Below are 24,516 nucleotides of genomic sequence, written 5' to 3'. Positions count from 1 at the left end.
CTACGAATTGAACTTATCACTCAACTTTTGTGGCCGTTTGTGTTGTAAGTTGCTCCATTATTTAGTGTATTTGCATGACAGTTATCTTTCACGTATTTTTACATAGATGTACATGTTGTTCCCTGATATTCTGTACAGACAGTCCGTCTGCCTTTGTGATGAATAATAATAATAATAATAATATCCCTGCTCACTTATTCTTTACCGAAAAACAAACCAAAAAAAATAACAGCGCCAATTCCACCTGATGAAATAAAAAGAATTTATTCACTTTACAAAGGTAAAACTCTGACCATGACCTGTTCTCTCACACACCTCCAGGCTCAAGTGCCCTAGTAAGCGTCTACCCATGATATTGGCTTCTTTTTGCATTATTACATGCACACGCACATACACACCAGACACCAGTAGGACCATCGGTAAAACACTTAAGATACATACAGTACACGTAGTGGGCAGAAAGAGGGAGAGAAACACAAATCTCTTTAATAAATACCATACATACACTTAACAAAAGTTACAACTAATCCAGCTGGTATGATACAAACCAAAAATAAAGAAATGCTTTCATGTTTGTACAAGCTGTTGTGGTATTTCATATATATATATATATATTTATATCATTTATATATTAAAACTATTTCAAACGTTTTACTACTAGGCCAAATAAAGCCAGACATTCATTTGTATATAACAGTTTCTTCCTCAATAACCTATTTATTTGAAATAAACTTTTAGTGTCTCCAGAATTTGAGTGCAAATATCTATTCCTTATGGATGAAACGGTAAAAACAACTAGCGAGGTAACACACACTTACATACAGTAGACTGTGCTGCACATCTCCCAGTCAGATACCTTAAAACCCCTTACATTCCTAAAATAAAAGGCAATAAGTTAAATAGTTTCACAAAGGAATGGTCAACCAAACAAACACAAACATATAAATAATTTAAATAATAAAAAAAAGAAGACAAATTTAAGAATATTTTGTGCAAAACCAGACGTGAACCTTTGTGTTTCTTCTCTGGGTGGGTGGGCGTTCAGGTTGGGACCAGACAGATGGGAACATTGAAATCACAGTCACAGGAATAAAACACATCGTCTTCCAAACAGGAATGTTTTAGCGGTGAGTCTGCCGCACAAACAGGCATTTGAGGGCAGGGGGGGGCGGGCAGGCGTACAGATGGCAGACACAGCAGAGTAAACGCACACCCCACGACCAAACCGGGCCGGGTCGAGCCCAAACCAGGAGAGGCCCGAGTGAGTGACGGGCAGCCAGTGAAGTGGGGAGTCAGGGGGTGGGGGTGGGGGGTGTCACTATAAGAGCAATGCACCATCAACTCTTCCATAAGGGCTGAGAAAAGCCGGGCAAAAAGGCAGAGGGGGCAAAACCATTGAAACAAAATGCAGATTCCAACAACTCGATTCACACTGGAAACCACTGACTTAAGAACAAACCACAGTGCTGGTTACAGTAGATGCTAAGAGATTTCAGCTGTGGGCACAAAATGACGACAGTTACACACTTTTAAAATTTTTGCTTGAGCACTTTTACAGAGCACTATCAATAGACCTGTGATTGCACCGCGTAACGAGAACAGGACATGCATAGCTTCCCTATGGACACACTCTAAGAGTAGAGATTCTTCAGTAAAATTACAATAAATCTAGCTTTAAAATCAAGTATGATACCTTTTTCTTGTAACTTTGCTTTCAGCCTTTGGGAAAAAAGAAATATTTGCAGCTCCGTTTCTCATTCTGGATGTGATTCACACCGAGTGTAAACCTGTGAACACACGCTGAAAGAGCCCAAAAGCGTGGTGATCTTTTGACGAACTCCTCCCCATCAATTACACTATTAATGCCTAGCGAGTGTTACATAAGCCTTTTGCGTTTTTTTTCTTTCTGTTGCTTTCCTCTTTGGACCCTCAGAAGTGGAAGTCGGCATTACAGGACGTCAACCAAGCTGCTGAGGATATTGTAGCGGTCTGGGAGGACCCTCATCTTCAGGGTGCCGTCTGCCCCGCAGGTGAAGATTCGGTTTCCGGGCCGCGTCTCCACCTGCATGACGCCGGCGCCGATGTTGCGGAAGATGGACTGCTTGGCATGCTCGGTGCTGAAAGAGTGCATGAGCCCGTGGCCGGCTAGCTTCCACACCTGGAGGCAGAGACGGCAGAGGGAGAGAGGACGGAACAGGCGTTAAGTTTCTTTTCACACCAACTTACTGCTCTTTATCAAATCCACGACGCACAGCCTGCTGCTGCTACGGTCAAGTGCCAAGTTCAGTTTGATTGCTGTGACACTTTCTCGAAGTGGTGTAAAAACGAGTGTGTTTCTGCTCTTTATCCAATTTATAATAACCGATAATCAAGCTGACAAATGTCTCACCGTAACCATGCCATCATAAGCAGAACTCTAAGGAAAAAGCTGTCTTGGTATTTCAGTGGAAACTGTGCCTTAGATGTCAGAGTGACGTCTGCTTCTGGTGCGATGTCACACCGCTGCCACTTCAGTGAACAAGAGCGAACTGAATGCTCGCAGCAAATGCACAGAAATAATGGAGCGATGCTCAAAATGCAAATAAGCTATTTCAACTAAACACTCTCCAGCCCAATAGATGCACTGAAATCTGAATCAAAATAACATTTTGAATGAGTCCGCAGTGATTTATAAATTCATGACATGATCTGCTGGCAGCAGCTGCTTTATACGGATATGAAAGCCTCCTCCTGCAGTTCATTAACTCTCTGCAGGCATCTGAAGGCAGCACGACAGATGTGCTGATAAATCTGCAGCCTTTGATTTCGGCATTGCGGTCCACTGTGTTTTACCTTCATTAAATCACGCGCAACACCGGGCTGCTCCAAAATAACCTCATATACCTCCGCACACATCGCACGGGTCGGCTCAAACAGTACAGTATTCTGCTGTTTATGCAGGAGATTACAGGGAATCATTAATAACGTGCGTCATGGCCTCCTTTCCAACTTTCTTTTTAAAGTCCAGCTCTCCCCAGACTATTTGCATATACAGTATTAGTCTGATAACATTATGAGCAATAAATGCCAGAACTGGACATTTGACTTGATTTTCTGAAGTACGTCTGTACTGAGAATAAGACATTATCCCTCAGTACACAATCCAAGCGTGACTGTTAAAATGAATGTGTTTTGGCAGGTTGGTGAGCGACTGATGGACCATGCGTCACCTTCATGTTGCCCTCTGCAGAGCCAGTGACGAAGAAGTCCTCGAAGGCATCCAGCGCAAGAGCCTTGATGGCTGAGTCATGAGCCTGGAAAGTGTGGAGCAGCTGCCTCTGGCGGATGTCGAACACGCACACAAAGCCCTTTCTGCCTCCAGTGATCAGCAGCTGCTGTTTAGGAGCGTACTGCAGCACAGTGGCCCCGTTCTCATGGCAGGGGAACGCTGGAGGGGTGGGCGGGAAGAAATGCGGAATTGGATCACAAAACGTCTTGATATACGGGGGAAAATCATGAAAGTAGGCTTACTGGAAGCATTTGGGATTTCTTACCATGGACCATGGTATTGCTAGGTGAAATCAGAGTATCCCACAGGCAAACATTTCTGAGGGAAAAATAAGACAAGGATAATATTAGTCGACACTGAAAGAGGATTGGTTGTGGTTCAATGGTGGTGCAGAAGCCGACCTGTTATCATTGGACTGTCCGGCCGTGGCGATGAGGCTGGAGGACGTGATGAAGGCAAAATCACCGCAGGTCTTTGTGTGGCACTGCCAACTCTGTGGGCAGGAACAGAGCGAGAAAACAAGCATTTTAATGCCACATCTTTTGTTTTTTAGTCTGAACATGTGTATGCGTGTGCTGGGTTGCTGATTAAAGAGGTGAGGCAGGTGAGTGGTGACCTCACCAGGTAGGGTTTGGGGTTGGAGGATGTCTGGTTGACCTGCCAGAGACTGAGGAAACCCTCTCCGTCAGCAACTCCACACTGGAAGACAAGCAGAGGGGAAAGAGGACAATCGCACCAACAAGACCAAACACAGACGATGCAGTGTGTGTGTGTGTGTGTGTGTGTGTGTGTGTGTGTGTGTACCTTATTGCCTTGGGAGTTAAAATAGAGGCGGGTGACTCGAGCGTTGCCTGCTTGTCTGAAGCAGATGAGCTGCTGCGGTCTGTTCCATTCAAACATTCTCACACTGCCATCCTGAGCCCCTGTCATGTCTGACTCACATGTACGCAAACACACACACACACACACACACACACACACACACACACACACACACACACACACACACACACAGAGGAAGAGAAGCAGTGAGTGAGATGGGGGCAGACAGAGGAGAAGGGAGACGGGAGGGAACAGGGAGAAGGAGATGAGGAGAAACCAACTAAGAGACGATCATAATTAAAATGTACACCGCCGTGAAGAGGCTTCAGTGTGCACACTTACAATACTGATAGATGGGATGGGATGTCATTCTCTTCACGTTATTTAGATTCCTCTTCATAATCTGAAAAACATCAACAAAAGCATTGGTTTATCAACATAAAGCATGAAGATTAAAGTTACCATAATGATAAAAACGTCTGTGGTAAACAATGGGGCCTACCACACATTATTTTACTGGTAAGTGCAAACAGATGACGCTAAATTGAAAAGCAAATGAGTTGGACGTTTGTCGTGTTTTAAGACAAACTCATTTCCAGTGAGCATATTTCAGTCTGAACCAACTGACTTGAATTGTGCTTTTTCTATTTCATCAATATTTCTGCTCTGATCCATCCATCAATCCCAGTCCTCCAGGACTCGCAAACACTAACTTGTTGTTTCACTCATTTATCAGGAGTGTTGGACAATGTTGATTCTTTCCTGCTGAATAACACTCTGCTAGGACCAGAAATAAATCTCAGCAGATGAGGATCCTCTGACTATCAATCCAGGCATTGAAAGGCTGGATGTGAACTAACCAGACCCCAGTGCGGACTTGAAAGAGCCCCTCCCGTAATCCACCGAACCTGTGTGACTCCCTCTGTCCTGTCTTTTATCGCCATGGCTGGGACATGTCGAACCCTGCCTGCGTGTAAGTGTGACGCAAATCTGTATCTGGAGTCGCCAGCTGTGAGACCTGCTGCTATCTCTGTTTATACGCGTCCATCTCAGCCTCCCAAACACGCCCCCTCTTTGTATCTGCCTCCATAGACTCAGCAGGCCAACTGTTTAGTCGGAATGGGTCAGTTTGGCTCAACTCTGATAAGAATTAAAACATTCTGTGTCTATAGGCTCCAAAGCAGAGCTTAGAATCCCCCTGCTGACTATTACTGAGAACTGCACACCCATTACTGCCAGGTTTGACTGTGTTTGTGTTTATCCGTGCTTGAAGCGCATTGACTCTTACCACACTGGCTCCCATGCTGGTTTGCCCACTGCCGAGCCAGGGCATGGACGCAGAGACCGGCATCTGTGGTGGCGCAAAGGGGACAGAGCTCGCCTGGGCGATGTTGGTATGAGAAGAACGATGGTCGATGTCGTCAGAGCTGAGAAACAAAACACAACCCGTCGCTGATGGACAAAGACTCAGTCAGCTATTCACATACAAAACACTGAAGTCAGCCAGTTGGTTTCTGCAGGGTTTAGAGCTTTTAAGATAACACCACATAGAATGCAATGTAATACCATCATACCTGCCCAATTGATGACGGAAGACCAGTAGGGCCAACATAGCCTAGAATGAATTATTACTCATACCATATTACCTCTCAGCAGTATATAATAATAATAATTCATTTATAATTATTATAAGGTTATGCTAAATGACACAATGAGCTTCCTAGATAGAGTGCTAACTAGGTGTGATGGTGCTGACTGAAACTCCACAATCCACTGCTGCAACAATCTCACTTTTAAAGGTATGTAATGTTTCCTGACAGCCCGCAACTGGATACGAAAACCTTTTGTAACAAACATCGTTGCCTCCGGCAGGCCTTCAGCATGCCCTGTGCTTAGAGAAAGTCTGGGAGATGAGGACAACAAGCCTTTTATCCGGATGAAGCTCAGGCACCATTTCCTCTGCTATTCAGTGCACAATTCATTTGAAGCATTAAGACATTACCTGAAATTACGTAGAGGCGTATTTGTTGGGGTATGAGTATATGATCAACTTTTCTGACCAAAATCAGTCTCAGTCTCTGCTGATACTGATCCCACACTAATATTTATGTGAATGTTGATTAAATATTAGTGCTGTCAATCGATTAAAATATTTAATCGCGATTAATCTCATGAATGTCATAGTTAACTCGCGATTTATCGCAAATTAATTGCACATTTCTATCTATTCTAAATGTCCCTTGAATTATCATTTTAATACTGTTATCAACATGGAAAAGTGGATAGGCTTGCTTTGGCTTGCATCTGGCAACTTTTTGAAACTAAACTTTCCATTCTGAATCTTATTCGCATCCATTTCAGGGTTTCGCGCTTGACATCCACACAAACCGGTAGCCTACTCTTTTACAGCTAGCGAGCAGGCAAAACCAAACACGTGCGTGGGGCGTGCCTATTGTTTTGTTTCCGGTATACAATCGGATCCTGTAGTTTTTCTTACGTTACTAGCAGTGGCCACAGCTTATAAAAAACTACAAGTTCACTAGGTCACAAAGAGTGTTAATCTTGCGATAAAAAAAATGACGCCGTTAAAATTGATTTGCGTTAACGAGTTAATAACAATATTTTTGACATCACTATTAAATATGTATCTGACACAATGAAATACCATGTGAGGGTGAGTGCCGGCTCAAAATGAAAAGCAGCTGGCCAACTGGTTTGTGCACTACGCTTTGCTAATTAGAGAGGAGAGATAACAGCTTTACGTGTATTTTACCAACCATGGAGTCTATCACCAGTGCGATCAAAAAATTTAACACTGTAATTTTCACTGTCATGCAGAGCACAATGCTTGCAGTGTCAGTGAAGAAAGACTCGGATTCTGATTGGCTTTACTGTTGTAGATACTGATCCATTCAAATATGCCTGATTGGCCCTGACATACCCCATTATGACTGGTGTTTTGTATGTGTGAATATTATTGATGATTGGTGTATAGTGGTGTTTTGCAATCTCATGCAGGGTGCACCAAATATTCAGCATGACATGGAAATAAATACTAACTAAATAACTGTTAGTCGTGTGTGTGCAGGAGCAGTGAGGATTAAAACTGTTTATTTGAGACATGCCACGTGTGATCTGCCCTGAACCTCACCTGCGGGACTCTTTATCAAAGTCCTCCCCGATCCAGGTGTAGGGTTGGACAGCGACCAGGCTCGACACGTCCACCTCCTGGACATCGTGAGTGGAGGCCAACACTATCTCGTTGGAGTTAGCCTGGAAACGGAGGGGAGTGGGAGGAGGGGCGAAGAAAAGACAACATTAAAGGTGGACTTGGCAACAGTTTGCTCTAATTTCCCAGAAAGGAACTGATAAGTATTTGTTTTCAGAGGGAGGTTCTTGGAAAGGATATAGCTTGCCTTATTGATGGCAAATGCCATGATTATGTCAGATTCCTTGTGAATGATTTTAGCTTTTCCTCCCGGGTAGCCAAGATCTGCCTCCACCTGGAAAAGCAAAGAGAACAGGATACATCAGGGTTCAATACGTTAATAAAATGAAACCTAAAACAGGGGGCTCCGGGGCCACTGACTGAAAATTTGAACAATGAAGTTTAGAAGTCTATTTTACATCAATTATGTTAATTTCCTTCAACAACAAGTAGGGTGCTAAAATACAGACTTCCAAAACACTTGCTTTTGCTATAAAGTTGCTCAAAAGAACATTCCCACTTCACATGAATGTAGCACAAAGTACAGAATTAAATACTGACAATCGGGACTGTTGATTTGGGATTCCCCTGTGACCACACCCTGCACCATTGGCAAGCTTCACAAGCCCTGACAGTGAGCATGCAAGTTAGTTAGTAGGTCTACTGAATGTGCCAACTCTCTTAAGGGGAGCTTGTTTTTTTTTTTTTTGATTTTGGGTCCAGCAGAATCAGTCCAGCTAGAGAGGAGGAAGGAGTGAGAGACACAGGGAGACGTGTTATTGGTAGGGATCGGATGTGAGGTTATGTGAGTGGATGTCACAGGTGTCCCAGTGAGAGGAAAAGATTAGACATTAGATCTAAGCCTCAGAGCCTTGAGTAAATTTTAGGACAGAAAAATTGCCAGAGCAGTCACTGTGAGGCCGAGCTGGGGCGGAGACACCGAGAGCGTCACCCAGTTTGGTGCAATGGTTAACCACAACATGCAAACCTGTGCAACTGGTGCACAATGATTATTTTAAAGTTTGATGCACATGCTCCTTCAAGCTTGGCTTTGCAGTGACTCTCCCGGACAGACAGAGAGACGGACAGACAGAGCCAGGGCCCGGGCTGGTACAGTAAATGATACTACCTTATAGGGACTGCTAGCTCCTGCTATGCAGTTTTGGCTTATACGGTCCATATGGTTCTCTACAGACTACACAACACACACAGAGGCAATATAGACACAGAACACACCAACACGGCACAACACAAAACACATGCACAAACACAGAAAAATAAAACATGGGATGAAAAGAAAATGTAAAAGGCTGACAGGAACTTTGATGTATACTTGGTGATAAAATGTAAATTACTCTGCTGTCTGCCTCATTGGCACAGAGCTACAGTCATGCAGCAGGATGAATAGAGGCAGAACTACGGATCTGACTGCTACAGTTTAATGTAAAGCAAGGCGGTTACCACAGTTAGCAAAGACTAAAATCAATGCTGTAATCATAAAGAAACTCAGAATCTGGAGCCATAATCTCTGGGATTTTTGTCTCATTCTGGACTGGCAGCCCGTCGTGGCAGTGGTTACATAATAATGATTAGTTCTAGACACCACAGAGGGCAGTGAACTGTCCTGTGCTCAGGTTACAGACTAAGGAGTCAAAGCAATGACAATGACAATAACAAATACATACGAGCAAAAGAGATAAAAGCTTATTGAGCACTTCTGTTTGTATTACAAAGACGTGACGTGAAATTAGACGTCAGCCAGTCATTCATTTAAGGTAAATGATCCAAGTTTGATGATAAAACCTCAATAAATCATCGCCTCCAAGCTTAAGTATATTGCAGCTGCAATGCAAAAGACTACGTGGATAACGTGGAGATTCTGGTTTCCATTCTTATGGGTAACCTACTGTACTGAAGACATGCTGTGCAAAAAATACTGAAGTTAAATGATGTACTGAACTGGCCCATATATAATGACCTAGACAAAAAAAACAAAAACACCTTCTATGACACACAAAAGATTTTCTCTGATTGCGTGACAGCTGTTGCATCCTTATGGCCGTCATGTTCAGTAGTTATTCTGGCAAACTTTAAGCCACTTTTTTCAACACAAACACACACACAATGTTTCTACATCTGTCAATCCTGGCATTGAAGTTTAGTGACAGCAACTCGAGCCAATCAAAGGGTACTTTGTTTTTACGCATGACTTTTAAACCTCTAGCTGTTAAATGAGACAAACACACAGAGAAATGTTATTTCCGAGAGAATACAGTCTTATTTTTGGGCCAGTGCAGTATTTGCATGAGGGGAAGAGACCAAAAAATAAAATGTAAATGAATGAACGTGACTTAAATGAAACAACGGTGGGTTTAATCATCACAGCTAATGAACACTCAAGAGAAAACAAGCAGATTTTTTGTTAATGTATGTGGACCACTGACCTCACTCTGCTTCCTTTTCTTAGTAAAGATGTACCGGATCAAAGTCTCCTGAAGAACTTCCTGTTTGACCAGGAAATGCCACAGACGTCGGGCTGGAAAGGACTGATTGTTCTTCGTCCTGAAAGAAACAAAATAAGGAGGCAAATCCGATTGGTTTTCAGTATCATGGAAAATAATATGACTGAAATCTGCGACAAAACTTTTGTGTTGTTTGAAAAGTATACAAGGGTACAACATAGGTAATATGGAAAGAGCAAATGAAGCCACAATGATTTTAATAGTGAAGTGTCCCTTCTTCTGTATTATCCAAACACACAATATACAGAATGTAAATGAAGTGTCAGTACAGTCATATCTAAACAAAGACTGCTCGCTGTTTGATGAAGTGTGTAAACTGGTTGTAGAGCCAAAGCATTTAAAAAAAGCTATGTAATTAACTTAACTACTTTTACTTCTTGATAGAGCTTATGTATGTAATCAATTGCCACTACTTGCTGTTACTGTTGAGAGACGTCTCTTATTTCTCAAAGCAATAGTGAAATTGTTGCTCGGGTGACATATTCGAGGGGAGCGCTCTTCATGCTTTTATATTTGCATGTTTTCTGTGCTCTGTGGTTGTATCTGACATAAACTTTGAGGTGCTGTTTCATATGTAGTGTATTTTATTGGTCTTGCTCTCGGGTGTATCATCTATGATTGATCTTTTTAAAACTGATCAAGCATCTAGGCGGGCTCCTGTGCTACAGTCATGCCCTTTAGTAATATGAGTTAGTTTAGATATGTCTTTTATTTGATGACTGTTGCGACCTCTCTGTTTGGTGTCTTTTGTTTTGTTACTGTGCACTTCTTATCTACCCACAAACAAAACTCAATATTTGCTGAAATAGCTGTTAAGTATTACTGTTACGACTAGTGTGGTCTATTCCAAATTTAGAAAGTAAAATAAAACTTAGATGTTGTTGTATGAATTCCCCGCCTTAGTGTGAGAGCGCATCTCCGTTTCTGCATGCTGTGCATGATTTAATACTCACTTGAAGGGTGTGTTGTCTGGCTCCAGCATGGCCTTGTGACGGAGGATGGCGGGGCCACCTCCCGCGCTGAGGTCAGTGGGGTAAGTGTTGATGTAGTTGGGAGGCGGGCCGTCAAACTTGTTCATTCGCTCCAGCAAAAGCTGCTCCCAGTTCTCTAAAGTCTTCAACACGGCGTTGCTGAGAGGGGAGGTAACTGGTAGGTCTGTGACACAAACACACATGCATGTAGGTATAGAGTGAATACTGCATACAGGCAGCAGCAACACCAATGAATATCTTATGTGTATTTATATACATCCTCAAATCACAGTATAATAATTCAGTGTATCTTCATAGTGAAGAAATCGTATTGTATAGAGATGTAAGGAGCGGTTTAGGTGAGTACCTGTGAAGTCAAGGCCAGTGAGAGGGAGGAAGTTCTTGACGTTGTGCTGAGCCAGTTTCACCATGACCAGGCGGATCAGAGCCCAGCTACGCATCGCACAGACAGACAAGCAGAGAGTTTAAAATCTGAAACATCGGCTTCAAATTAGGCGGCCGACAAACAAAAGAGGGTGAGCCCCACCTGTAGGAGTTGGGGTCAGAGTGCTCCGTTATCTGCGTATCAGAGAGGAAGGCGTCGTCATCATCTTCATCATCCTCTGCGCCGCTTTCATCTGAGTCGCACAGAGCGTTGCTGTCGGACAGTGGCAGGAAGGGCTGGGAGGGAGGAAATGACAATGAAAGAGAAGAAGTGGATGAAAAAGGCAGACAGGGCGACTATGAATCATCGATCTTATTGGATGATTCCTCATATGGAGAATTCGATGCCTTACTTTGGCCACAAAGTAGTCCCACATGCTCAGCTCTGGGGGGATGAACTTCTCCCTGTATGCGGGTCTCTCTGTGGGCACAGGAGGCGGGGTGGCCGGCGTCTCCTTCACAGGCCGTCCAGGAACGAGCATCCTCATGTTGAACCTACGTCTGTATCGATCCACATCCTCCGCTGGGGGCTGAGGGGGAGCTGCTGGGGGGAGGAGAAGAACGAAGAGATGTTATCTATCAAACACAATGAACTCTGATAAGGTCAGTTTGCTGCAGACTGCAGTGTGCTGCAGTTTTGAACAAATGATAAGGATGAGCTGAGACTCAACAGCATTTTAAAGCCAAAAGAAGGTCAAGAAACAGACCAGGGGGAAGTGAACTGCACCCAAACCCTGCACAGAGCACGGCATCCACGACAGAGCTGAACTATAAATGCTATCTTAATCCTCTCTAAAATCAGATTCTTTTCTACAGCGAAACTCACATGAGAGACACACTTGGAAGAGAGGGAGACAAATGCACAAACAAATGTTTAGGGTGGAGGCACAGGGCAAGACACACGAGGTTGTACACAAACCTGCACCGTTATCCTTGGTGACTATCTCTGGCATCGCACCAGACGAAACAAGACCAGAGTAGACAGTGCAGTTAGACACACAGATAATTAAATAATTGGATCAGTAAATATCGGAAAGGAAATACATACAAAAAAAAACACATCCAACATCAATGGTGAATTTGTCAAGCAGTCATGTTTTAAGTGTTTTCTTGTATCCACAGCACTTGAGGGAGGCAAACGACTATAAAATGTTTATTTAGTTTAAAAATGAGTGTTAATCAGAACATGATGGGAGGCATCAATGTGTAACATTTGCATACGGCTGTGTGTTTGTGACATGCATGTTGAGTTTGCAGCGGTGCTCAAAAAAAAAAAAAAAAAAAGGGTTTTAACATTTGGCAAAGTGATTACTATCAACATCTGGCATTTAAGATCCCCCTAAGCAGCTCCTCAACGGGCTCTTGGCTTTGCTGAGAGCTATCTCAGACTCTCCAGTGATAACGAGTCTAAATGCCAGCCCGTATCTTCCTCCTCCACAAACACAATGTGAGCACAGATTACTTTGGCCTAATGAATATGAATGAACGGGTCAAGTTCAGTCAACACGCTAAGACTTGTACAGCACAGCTACTCAGGAAATGGCTTAATTTCTACAAATCTCAAAAACTGACAAAACAGCTGAATCAAGTCACACAAGAGCTACAATCAGTGCATAATCTAAGTATTACCTCGGCTACAAACAAGCAAAAACTGATCCATTCACGTTCTTTTTCAACATTTAATGCCACAAACAGGACAAAACAGAACGAGTCATGCAGTGCCAGCTCGATATTAGCATTCTACTGGTCTAAAAACCTCTTGAGGTGTACCTGGTTTAGTCTCAGATTCAGATTTAGTCTGAGAGGGCTGCTCAGCCTTGTCCTCTGAACACTCCTTGCTAGGCCCAGCTGTTGCTTCAGTGGCATGATGGGAATGACACAATGAGATGAGCATAGAGGACGTTACAACATGTGCATGCAATGCAGGACACACACTCACACCGACACACACGGCTGCTGGCTTATGGTAACACTGAGCACAGACTAAGCCTTCACAGCACTAGTAAGCTTTGTTATTTTTAATGGGCATTCAGTCGTAGCTGTACGAGAGAGAGAGAGAGAGAGAGAGAGAGAGAGAGAGAGAGAGAGAGAGAGAGAGAGAGAGAGAGAGAGAGAGAGGGTAAGTCAAGCATCTGCAACAATGCAAACCTCCACAGTTACCATGCACTGCAATCCTGCAAACCAGCACTGCAATCCACCAGCCCAGTTACTCACAGCTGGCCTTAGTTGCTGGTGCCACAGTGCCCAACCCCTCTCCCCTTGAAATGGGAGGAGGGGGTCGTTTGGGGCGCTGGGTTTCAGTGGGGATGGGAGTGGGGCTTGGGGTGAGGCTGCTCTGCTCAGGTCTTCCTGCCTCCTGAGACTCCTCTGGCCTGGCTGCTTCAAAATCAGCTGGCACTGAGACACAGGGCAGAGGGCACACTCACACAAGACACTACACAGCGGGGGCAGCAGCATCTTAGGAGCATCAACAGGACAGGACTAGGTGTATGTCTATGTCACTGTGGGGACAGGCCTGAGGGATGGAAGCGTTGCCTCGGATCAGAGATAAGTCAGGATGTCAGAGAGTCAACAGATAGAGCAGAAGAGGTCAACGGCAAGAAAAGAGGACAGGGCCAGGGACAGATTATGAAGACCAGGGAGGAAGACGAAGGACAACAATGATGATGGAAATACAGGTAATAGTCATCAACGACAAAATAGCAAGTCTACCTGGTGGGGCCTCGGGCCTCTTTGGCTTAATAATGACTTTGGCCCCTCCTCCAAAGACGGCGGCCCACACGCGGTTGTTGAGGGGATGCGCCGCCAGGCGGAAGAGTTCGTTGCTGCTGTGCGTGCCCAGGCCGTGGATGAGCAGCGACAGATAAACAGCCACGACCGCCTCGCACAGCAGCACGTTGAGCCTCGGCTGGTCCTCCTCTCTGGCAGACGTCAACAGAGAAATCAGAGACGACACACCTGCAGAGAGAGGACACGCGTACACACAACATGGCATTTGTGGTAAATATTAACCTGCAATTTGCAAAAAAAAAAGCTTCCACAGGAGAACAAAACATTATCTCTGCACAAGGCAGAACACATTTATGAAACATTCGCATGATGGCGTGATCAGTCTCTGTCTTTCTGTTTCCTTCCCAGAGGCCATGAAGCTCCTATTATAGAACACCATCTGCCTCTCTGCATAAACACAGACGGCCTGCTTTGCTCTGCTCTTCCTCTCCCTCTGCTTTTCATATTCTCTCTCAATCATGTCTTTGATGCTCAGACATATGCCATTTTCCCTTTCTATGCATTCGGCAACATTCTGGAATATGATCATGACTTAGCTTCAGACTCATTAAAGCTATTTTTGAGAGCATTATGGCAAAAATGTTAATGAGGAGCCAGGCCCCTCAATCCCACAAATGCGCGTGGTTGGAAAAGCACGGGCTTTGTTACCTGGCCACTGTGCAGGAGCGGAATTGGGAGTTATGTGTTCTTCAATGCTTTCTGTGCGGAGACGTTTCCTCTCACTGAGCAACAGGCCCTGGTACACCATCCCTGTAAACTGGTTGGCCTCAGTCTGGCTGCTAAAAGGGCCAAAAGCAGAAAGGTAACCTGTTAGTCACAACCATACAAAGCAAATTGGTTTTCATTACTAGAATGAAATGAGATGTATGAGCTAGAGTCAAGGTGTGGTTAGATAAGTTTGGCATCAACAGTAAACTTCCCAAAACTACTACTTTATCTTACAATGATGTCATCTCAGGGGAAAAAAGCAGCAGTGTGTGTACAACAGACAACAAAAAAAAAGCATTTATGATGCTGAACAAGCCATTTTTGTTTTCAGGATGGCAAACAGGCAGAAGCTGTTGGGCCTGAGGCGACCGCACTGCAGGGGCACAGTTACCTGTAGCTGTGGCTGTCACACAGTGCTTGATAGATGCAAGCAGACAGAGACGCTGCTAGCGTGTGCAGAGCATTCACCTGAGTGTGAAAGACAAACACATTTCACTTTTCCAGCATCACAATGAACAACTTCAGGTGACTGCGAGAAAGGCTGCAGACTCTATACGAAGCCTGCACCAAGTTAGACTCATGTTTGAGTTCTGACCCGATCATCCATGAAGTCAGGATGCGGCGGGGCCTCCATGAGGGTGACGGTGTGGAGGATGTCGTGAATGTGGTTGCTGAGGTGGAGAACTGGATTAGCTATGACCGTCTTGGTGGGGGCAATGCAAGCAGATAGCAGAGGCAGTGTAGTGGGCAGAGGCAGAGGAGACTGCAGCTGCTTAACTGTGAGCTCCTACAGAGTGAGACAAGAAGATGTAGATTTGCTTTTGCTTTGCATCAATGCAGTAGAAGTACAAAACATAAATGTGTGTATGAGTGTGTGTGTACCTGCTGGCTCTCCTGCAGAAGGAACAGAAGCTCCATGCGAACAGAGGTGACTCCTCCTCCCTTGGCTCCATGAAGGCTACAGTAGGACAGAAACACCCTCAGCAGGGCCTGGTTCTTCCTCAGCCACGCCTTGCGCCTCTCGGAGTGCTGCTGCTTGGCCTGAAGACGACGTCGCTCCATCTGGTGGCGCTCGTAGGCCCCGGCCTCTGTGTTCTCCAGGGCCTCGTCTGATATGTCCACTGATGCTGTGCGCTCCCCCCAACGCTCCACCTCTGAATCCTCCTCCTTCCCCTCCACCTTTAAAATGAATTTATGGTGCATAACCATGGTCAGCCAGGATGAAGAACATAATGGAATTATATCTAATATCGTCAATGCGCACCTTGTAGTTGCAGATCGTATGCATGGCTGCGATCTCTTTCTCGAGCCAACTGTAGAGCTGAAAGCGGAGCTTTCCTCCATCCACCTCAAAGCCCGTGGCCAGCGTACGCAGCTCTGTCATCAAGATCTTCAGACAGGCACGGAACTTCAGCTGCTCTGCTATCACGTCCACCTCTGACTCGCCCTGAAATATTTGAGAGCGAGTTTAAGTAAATGCCCTGTGCTTTGCAGACTCGCTGACCTTACGGGAGCATTCAATTTTGTCTCAAGCACACTTTCTGTAAACCTCCAGAGAGTCCGTTCTGGGTGCAGTCTTAAAGAGATTTTGCGTCTGAGATGTTGCAAAACTTTTGGTTGCAAAAAAGACATCATGTCTCTATATCCCAGTTAACTTGCTGTTAAAGTTTAGAAATATATAAGACTTTTTTTAAGACTTTATTTTTGAGTAGACTCAAAATACAGGAATCTTTAATGTTTCAAGTCTGTGAAATCATTCTGTCCTATAATCATTCTAGTATTTGTAATTGTACAGACAGACACATTATTCCTACCTGTGAATTCTCTCTCTGCAGTTTGGAGCCGCCGCCCCCTGAGCCTCCGTCTGCTTTGGTCTCAGCCTCCGGTTTCTTCATGGTCAGACCGTCATCATCATCCTCATCTTCATCATCATCCTTATCATCTCCCCAGTCCAGATTCAGTCCGTCGTCCTCCATCTTTATCATGGGCTGGCTCCAATCCAACCCACCCGCACCTGCATCGTTTCCTCCCCAGGCGTAGGCAGGGGCTGCTGGGGCGGCCCAGTCCACACCTCCCTGGGTGCCATTTTCCAGGGGCTGACTCGAGTTTAAGTTGGCCTTGGATGAAGCTTTGCTGAGAGGTGAGGAGCCAGATTTCTTGGTAACTTTGGGAATCTTGGAGAGTACTTCCAGAGCCAGAACTGGGCAGCCCACCTACAGAAGATGTATGTATGATTAAACCATGTCAACACATTTTATCACACTGTATAAAAAACTGGATGGGAGTGAGTGGTCATATTATGGAAGCGCTCACCTTGAAGTGTGCATTGGCTGTGGTGAAGAAGAGTTTACGCTCTATGAGGTTGATCTCATCTGCGCTGCTCTTCTCAGCTGTCAGGCCCACATTTGTTGCTGTGCCCTCTGGATTTGCGAAGTGGCGACGGATGATCAAAGGGTGTGTCCTCAGGTAGTTGTAGAAGCTAAACACCACCGGGTTGCAAGATTTCACCATCACATCTAAAAACAGACAGATGAAGAACCAGGAGAGTGATAAGAAAAGGCCTTTATGTACAGCGCACAGTGCACATAATGAACAGAACAAACAGGATTTAGTGGATCTTGCTATGCAACAGTGACTGAAATGCCTGCTACCAACTGACCGGGGTTCTCGTCATCCTCTTTGGGGATTCGCTCCAACAGTGTGTCCAGGGCCCGGGTGTAATCCTTCATGATCCAGTAGGCTATGCTGCGGAGGAATGGGTCAGGGTGCAGTCTGGAACAGTGATAGCCACTTCCATCCCTGTTACAGCCCAGGACCTTCTCATGAAGGAGGCCTTGGCAAGTGGATGAGTTCTCAAAGTCAGCCTCATACAGCCTTGCTACTATCATGGCTAACTGGAGATCCTCCATCTTCTCCATCAACACCTACACAACACAGAGCAGAAGAGGAGAGGTGCAACTGGGTTCAGTTTGGAGTTCAGAAATGTAAGTAAGTTAATGTAAATGTAAAGAACTTTGAGGTAGTAACTTCCACTGAGTGCAATACATGCAGCTGAAGCACATAATGCTCATGTTTCCATTTCCTTTTTTTGGTTATCTGTATATTTTGACTGTGTGATATGAAAACCCAGGCCAAGGAAAACTATGCGGGCTTTTTATGCATCTTATCGGTGTAATTTAGACTCCTCTTATGTGTTTTACAGGCTGCAGAATACCCAGCTTTCTCAGCAAGAGATATCTGCACATTATTGATGTATTGATTTAATTCTCAGACACACCTTCACAAACTGTTGTTTCTATAAAACAAGGTGGTGCCAAGTTTCCACTGTGAGGGAAATGGAAATACAGACTCAATCTTGTGTGTTGCGGAGTGTAGAAGTGTGTGTGCTGCTCACACCTCTATGGCATCTTTGAGTGATCCAGCCAGCAGGAAGAAGGCAGCGGACTGTTCAAAGCGCTGCTTTCCCAGCAGGGAGAATGCATTTTTCAGAGCTGCCTTTCGCCAGCGGTCCTCACTGAAGTTGTTCTTGAAGAACTGAGTCATCTTCTCGTCATGCTGAGACCTGAGAGAAGGAAACCGCACAGCTAAGTATCCTGTAAAGTAACTCGATTCAAAACAATGATGCGTTCAGAGGCAAAGTCCTACCTGAACAGCCCCCAAAGGACAGCTTTCTTTTTCATGGCCAAGTAGAACAGAGCAGCATCTAAAGGGTCGTTGTGTCTCTGGAACGCAGCTTTACCTAACTGATTACACAATGTCACAGTTACTTACTGTAACGACATCAAAATCAAAGTAATCGAATCACTGCAAATCGCCACACATGCCAGTACAAACGGTCACCTTATTTAGCTTCTGTGTACTTTAACTATTTGCCTTGATTTGCATGGCTCTTAAAAATACTTCTGACTTCTTATCATTATAACTGCAGACTTCCTGCAGGAAATACATTTCAGATGGTTAGCACAAAGAAGAAAGCATGTTTCCAGATACAATAAATGCCACGCTGCCAGTGATGTTTGATGGCTGAACCACCGATGAACAACGTTGTTGTTTTGTTGAGACAGCAGCCCATGTAACATAGCTGGAAGCTCTCTTTCACAGTATTAGGAAATGTCCTAATCTTTAACTGTTTTAAAGGATTGGATTATTTTGACAAGTATACCTGTTTATCAACCAACCCACTCCCAGGGCAGAACTTTCTACTGCTGGTCTTATATTGTCCTGTGGAGGAGTCCATATTTCCTTTTCTTGTTAGTTGTGCCAATGTTAGAAACTGTCAGTCCATCAACATAATACAGGAAATTAAATCATATTGTTATTGTTTAATGCTGTCAAAAATATTGCGTTATTAACGCGTTAACGCAAATCAGTTTTAACGGCGTCATTTTTTTTTATCACGAGTTTAACGCTCTTTGAGACCTAGTGAGCTTGTAGTGTTTTTATAAGCTGTGGCCACTGCTAGTAACGTTATAAAAACTACAGGATCCGGTTGTAAACCGGAAACAAAACAATAGGCACGCCTCACGCACAGGTTTGGTCTTGTCTGCTCGCTAGCTGTAAAAAAGTAGGCTACCGGTTTGTGCGAAATGCTGAAATGGATGCGAACAAGATCCTGAATGGAAAGTTTAGTTTCAAAAAGTTGCCAGATGGGTCGACTGACAAGACCAAAGTTATCTGTGTGTATTGTCAGTGTGAACTAAATTATCACTGCAGCACATCCAGTCTGAAATACCACTTGTTGGCCAAACACACGGCGAATGCGAATTCTCCGCCGCCTCCTTGTCAAAACCAGGCGACAATGGATGGCTTTGGACAGAGGCATATGGATACCGCAACTAAAAACAAGCTTACTGCAGCCATAGCCAAGTGATGTTCATTCTTTCTGGAGAGAAATAAGAGGCTGGGTTGATAAGCCTCTGGTGAATAAACAGAAGAGCATCATAGTCTGACTGCTTGTATGTTCAAAGGAAACTTAAGAAAGGAAAGTTTCAGCCATGGTTTAACTGCACTATAGGCTGAGTCCTAGTTTACAATGATGTGCACTTTGTAACTTTATTTTGTATCACCCTGTTTTGATCTCTTAGAAAGGGTTGTTGAAGAGGCTTTTTTGTAACAAAGTATTTATTTTTGGTCATCAGTTTATTGACAGAGTTAAATTGTGTGAGATTTTGCTTCAAATGTGAATGACTGCTCAAAGCGAGAATGTTAGTGTGAAATTAAACATTTGCACAAAGCGTATAGTATTAAAATGATTATTAATGGCACATGTAGAATAGATAAAAATGTGCGATTAATTTGAGTTAACTATGACATTCATGAGATTAATCGCGATGAAATATTCTACTCGACTGACAGCACTATTATTGTTATCATCTAGTCTGAATTTGTCCTGGTACCTTCTCCACCATTTTCCGCAGAGTGTTGATGTTGCGTATCCACCAACCCACTCCAACCGCTCTGAGCTCAGACCACTGTGGATCGCCTCTCTGCATGGCTGGGATCATGTTCAGCAGCTCCTCTTCCGCCTCCGAGTGGAAGGCCCATGCAAAGTGGCATGTTGATAAGCCTGCCATGGAGATAGAGGGAGAGGAAGCGAGCAAGATGTTTAAAGTTCATTTCCAAGATACCTGAGAAATCTACATCTCATAACCACTAAATGACAATATAATGATGTTATTTTCATACAAAATGTTTAATATGTTTGTCACAGCAGCAGCAGCGTGTTTTACCCTGGTGGAGCAGCTGCATGCGGTAGAGGGGGGGCAGAGAGGTGAGCAGGCAGGTATGAAGACGCATGGCCAGCAGGTACCTCAGTCCACACTCATCGAGAGCCTCAGCACCTACACAAACACAACGCCAGGGAGCCGTCAGTGGTGTCACTGATTCCCAGCGACCCCTCTACTGAAATGCAGCCGGAGAGCAAAGCCCTTTAAAAGTCCAGTATCACTTGAGTTCATGCGATGCTGTCTGAGTCTCTCGTCCCTGAACCTTCTTACCCTTTCTGTGCTTACTCAGCCCTGGAACAACCTGCTAATATCTTCCTCTCAAAAGACTAAATAAATAAGATGGAAAATTGGAGAAAAAAGACAAAGATAATGGAAAAAGTGCAGTGTCTGTTTATATACGGTGAAAGAAGAACAGCACAAGCACTGCTGTTTATGTTAATAAAGATTTGATGGCTGGAGCTTTTACGTCTATAACCTTTAGTCAACTTTAATAAAATATTATCTCTTACCAAGGGAAAAAGTTAATGGACTGCTGAGGCAATGGGAAGACACAGCAAATTACAATACGAGCATGTTCTCCTGGTATATGTATCTTACAAAATAAGGCAATACTTTATTCATCCACAGAGGAAAAATACTCGTCACTTGTCTTCCCACCTGACAGATCAGAGCATATTGACAGCTACAAAATAAAGACCCTGGAGCTGGTTGGCAGTCAAGGACACTTCAGTAGGCACATGGAAGAACTTCAATCAACGTAATAACTCAACAAAGATAAGAGCTTGGTCTGCTGCAGCTCACATGGACCTGAGTGCTGATTTGAGTGCTGTGTTTCAATATAAGGAAGAGTGTGTTTACTTTGTATTTTAATGTGCTGATGGCTGTTAGACTCTCTAACTGTTAAATAATCTACTGTACATGTAAATATGATTGTAACCTACACACACAAGTACACATACTAACCTGTGTACTGTTGATCAGTGGAGCTGGTGACCTCAGCACTGGTAGTCGCAACCGTATCAGCCAAGGCCACCAAGAACATCTGCTCTAGTCTGGTCAGTCCCGGTAGGCTGGAGTGCATGAGGTGACTGGATAATACCTGGACACGCAAAGGAAGAAAATGATGGAGGGGAGCAACGAAAAACGCAAAATGGATTGTTAAATATTGCCTTAATATTGTCATCACCAATTATACAATAAGACACACATGCTCATTGAGAAAATATTATTCTGGTATAATTCATTTACCACTTAATTCAAATTCAACTGAGGAATGAAAAGAATTAATTGCTTTTGAGTTTCATCATAAATAGCCTACATTAACTGTAATTCTCCTTTTTTTTTTTTAAATGGGACCCTCTTCTAAAATATAGAGCTATACCTGAGCATGCTCTGGTCCAAAGTAGGTTGGTCCATATTGAGAGAGGTTGATAACTCGAGACTTCTTCTCTGGTTTGTCAGTGGCAAAGTTCACAAAGTCGTCTGTGGTAACTGTTGGCACCTGTTTCCACAGGAGGAAGGGAGTTAAAAGCATCAGCGGATGACACCTCTATCAGCTCTCTCTCTCAGAGCTCTTTTAACTCTACCCACCTGGAAGAGGTCAGAATACTGGTCCTCTGTGGACTTCTGGGCTCCCTCTCCGTCGGCCACCTTAGCTCCCTTAGCAGCCTCTTCTGCTCCCTTGTACGAGGTGTCTAGGTCAGCCAACATGAGGGAATACAGAGGCAAGGGAGGGATGGAGTTGATCTCTGTGTAATCTCTGCCCCCATCGCGGCCAGCCACAATGGTGTCTTTCGCTGTGCTGCCAGTCACACTGATGGTCCGAGACAGATGTCTCCTGGCGCCGCCCTCACCAGCCTCCACGTCCCTCACCACGGCAACTTCCCCAGCGATACACTTCACCAGGTGAGCGAGGATGGCCTGAAACACACAAGAGCAGCAGGTTATACAGGGAATACAATAATGTGGATTAGACATTGTTTATCCATTAGACAGTGTCTGTGGCCATCTGTCTCTTTAAAAGTAGGTCTCAAAGTAATCTAACCGTCTAGAGATTTTAATGATCTATTCCTTTTAAATAAATAAATGAGAGCTAAATTACCACTTTACATTTGGAGTCACTGAATGAGGTGGAAACAGACTCACCTTGGCACGGCGAACCTTGCCCAGGTCCATGAGCTCCAGCAGCTGCGTGGGATGGTACTGGGGTAGAGTCGGGGACAGGGAATGAGCCGCCTCGAACAGTCCCCCTTCCTGAAGTCCTGCCGGGGCACGGAGGGCCTCGTCCACTGCGGCACTCCCTTCAAACACGCTCTTAGACCTGGCTCTCCCTTCAAAGACCGAGGAGGAACCTGCAGTTTGACCTCCAGCGATGTCTGCGGACGATAGGCTGCCCTCCTCTCCCTCACCGGGTTTCTTGTCCTGATGCCACTGGGCGTACACATGCATTTCACAGTCCATGCCCACCACCAGGATGCCGTCCCTCACCCAGGACAGAGAGACTGGCAGAGATGGTGTGCCATCCACTGAGGACAGGAGGTCCACGGACCGAAGCAGGATCCAGCGGGAGCGGATCCCCTGTTTGATACTGCCCCCTAGAGGAAGGGTGATGACAGCCACCCCCTCCTTGCTGCTCGTCTGCTCGTTGACCATGCCGGAGATCCGGCCGTACATGAGAATGTTGGATCCAACTCCGACGGTGAGGATGTGAGATCCATCCTCCTTTGACAGCCAGTCCAGGTGAACGTAGTGCTTAATGTTGGGGGAGCTATGGTCTCTGCTCATGTACAGGTCAGACCTGGCATGTGGAAAATATTTTTTATTATAACACCCAATAATTGGTATACATACAGAATATGACATAAACAGAGCAGTGCTCTCCTGACCTGCTGTACACAAAGAGGTTGGAGTCCACACTGACTCTTGGATCCAGGGTTGTTGAAGGTCTGGTGAAGTCGTCCAGGTGGAGAGTTTGCTCTAAAACCCACTCTGAGCCACCGGTGGACTCGCACTCATAAATAGACACATGCATGGAGAAGTCCTCTCCAGAACTTTGCAGCTGAAGACAAGATGAGTGATTTCTTAAAATGTCTGATTTCTTACAACATGACACATCTGAAGATACTGTAGACACTGTGAAACAATCAAGGCACACAAGACAAATGCCTCCTGCAAGATATCCCGAAATACATTGCAAACCCAAACTCATAGGCCAGACTACTGTTCTTAGACCTCAACTCAGTTTCTGTTCAGTGACATCCAGCTGCACATAATCCAGATACAGAGCAGCTGCAGGATGCTCAGACAGTCAGGTTTTATCACTTCCTTTTCACTAATGGCTAATGATTGTTAGCACAGATTTTGAACACACTGCAATGTATAATGTGCATAATGCATGTGCTGATCCAATCGAGTTCCTCCTCTGCCATTCTCTGCTTCACATAAATATGTATTCATATGCTGATATATGGAATTGTTATCTATTTCTGGAGGATCCCGGCTATATAGCCAAATGATGTTTACTCACTGCATTTCCATTTTTATTGCAATCTTCCACCTCAAGGTGATTGCCACAGTAAAATGGATTACCCACACTGCTGTAGGTTTTTAGTGCATTGCACTGAAAACACCATTACAAAGGCAAATTCCAATTTCCTACCTGTCCCTGTCGTGGCTTCTTAAAGGCCACGGCCAGCCTGCCGATGTAGGAGCAGGACACCGCGACAGGCCGCCCTGACACACACACAGCACTGTTGTTGTCTTCCTCTTCGTTCATCAGGGCCCAGGGCTCCCAGCGGTACACCCTGTTGTCCTGGTCATCTTCGCTATACCCGTCATCACACTCCACGGCACAGTGCCAGAACCGCACGCGAGAGTCAGAGCAGGTCGTAACAATCAGATACGGAGCCAGGCACACAGGGTAGATGGAGGAGGAACTCAGGTGACCTAGCAGGAAGAGGAGGCAATCCAGGTTGCTTACGTGCATTACCATGATTTCTTCAGTTAAAAATGAATGCAAACCTTTTTGGGACTATGCCTACAACACATTCCCTTTAAT

The 24,516-nt window shown here is 44.7% G+C and overlaps 1 protein-coding gene across 5 annotated transcripts in view; it reads right to left on the bottom strand.

Moving 5' to 3' along the window:
- Nucleotides 1-248: 248 nt before the first annotated feature.
- The window catches only part of dmxl2 (Dmx-like 2), a 41,170-nt gene continuing 16,902 nt past the window's right edge, over nucleotides 249-24,516 (bottom strand). For 3 of the 5 annotated variants that reach the window (XM_070959966.1, XM_070959976.1, XM_070959985.1), the window contains exons 20-54: nucleotides 24,118-24,404; nucleotides 23,345-23,517; nucleotides 22,605-23,256; nucleotides 22,050-22,379; nucleotides 21,841-21,960; nucleotides 21,423-21,558; nucleotides 20,463-20,573; nucleotides 20,130-20,299; nucleotides 18,379-18,476; nucleotides 18,130-18,295; nucleotides 17,393-17,657; nucleotides 17,047-17,249; nucleotides 16,548-16,946; nucleotides 15,998-16,180; nucleotides 15,616-15,912; nucleotides 15,329-15,520; nucleotides 15,125-15,201; nucleotides 14,674-14,804; nucleotides 13,948-14,193; nucleotides 13,006-13,089; nucleotides 11,589-11,779; nucleotides 11,339-11,472; nucleotides 11,159-11,244; nucleotides 10,774-10,975; nucleotides 9,743-9,860; nucleotides 7,507-7,593; nucleotides 7,242-7,363; nucleotides 5,379-5,517; nucleotides 4,433-4,493; nucleotides 4,073-4,200; nucleotides 3,890-3,967; nucleotides 3,670-3,761; nucleotides 3,534-3,586; nucleotides 3,210-3,427; nucleotides 249-2,158 (exon numbers count right to left, since the gene is read on the bottom strand). In XM_070959966.1, coding sequence (XP_070816067.1) covers nucleotides 1,949-2,158; nucleotides 3,210-3,427; nucleotides 3,534-3,586; nucleotides 3,670-3,761; nucleotides 3,890-3,967; nucleotides 4,073-4,200; nucleotides 4,433-4,493; nucleotides 5,379-5,517; nucleotides 7,242-7,363; nucleotides 7,507-7,593; nucleotides 9,743-9,860; nucleotides 10,774-10,975; nucleotides 11,159-11,244; nucleotides 11,339-11,472; nucleotides 11,589-11,779; nucleotides 13,006-13,089; nucleotides 13,948-14,193; nucleotides 14,674-14,804; nucleotides 15,125-15,201; nucleotides 15,329-15,520; nucleotides 15,616-15,912; nucleotides 15,998-16,180; nucleotides 16,548-16,946; nucleotides 17,047-17,249; nucleotides 17,393-17,657; nucleotides 18,130-18,295; nucleotides 18,379-18,476; nucleotides 20,130-20,299; nucleotides 20,463-20,573; nucleotides 21,423-21,558; nucleotides 21,841-21,960; nucleotides 22,050-22,379; nucleotides 22,605-23,256; nucleotides 23,345-23,517; nucleotides 24,118-24,404 — 6,239 coding nt within the window. In that variant the 3' untranslated portion in view covers nucleotides 249-1,948. Of the gene's footprint in view, nucleotides 2,159-3,209; nucleotides 3,428-3,533; nucleotides 3,587-3,669; nucleotides 3,762-3,889; nucleotides 3,968-4,072; nucleotides 4,201-4,432; nucleotides 4,494-5,378; nucleotides 5,518-7,241; nucleotides 7,364-7,506; nucleotides 7,594-8,427; nucleotides 8,494-9,742; nucleotides 9,861-10,773; nucleotides 10,976-11,158; nucleotides 11,245-11,338; nucleotides 11,473-11,588; nucleotides 11,780-13,005; nucleotides 13,090-13,449; nucleotides 13,633-13,947; nucleotides 14,194-14,673; nucleotides 14,805-15,124; nucleotides 15,202-15,328; nucleotides 15,521-15,615; nucleotides 15,913-15,997; nucleotides 16,181-16,547; nucleotides 16,947-17,046; nucleotides 17,250-17,392; nucleotides 17,658-18,129; nucleotides 18,296-18,378; nucleotides 18,477-20,129; nucleotides 20,300-20,462; nucleotides 20,574-21,422; nucleotides 21,559-21,840; nucleotides 21,961-22,049; nucleotides 22,380-22,604; nucleotides 23,257-23,344; nucleotides 23,518-24,117; nucleotides 24,405-24,516 lie in introns of all 5 variants that reach the window. The other 2 variants (XM_070959999.1, XM_070959993.1) reach the window with 2 other exon arrangements.

The sequence above is a fragment of the Chaetodon trifascialis genome, chromosome 1, assembly GCF_039877785.1.
Source record: "Chaetodon trifascialis isolate fChaTrf1 chromosome 1, fChaTrf1.hap1, whole genome shotgun sequence".
NCBI classification, from domain to species: Eukaryota; Metazoa; Chordata; class Actinopteri; order Chaetodontiformes; family Chaetodontidae; genus Chaetodon; species Chaetodon trifascialis.
This window is presented reverse-complemented; position numbering and strand designations above follow the sequence as displayed.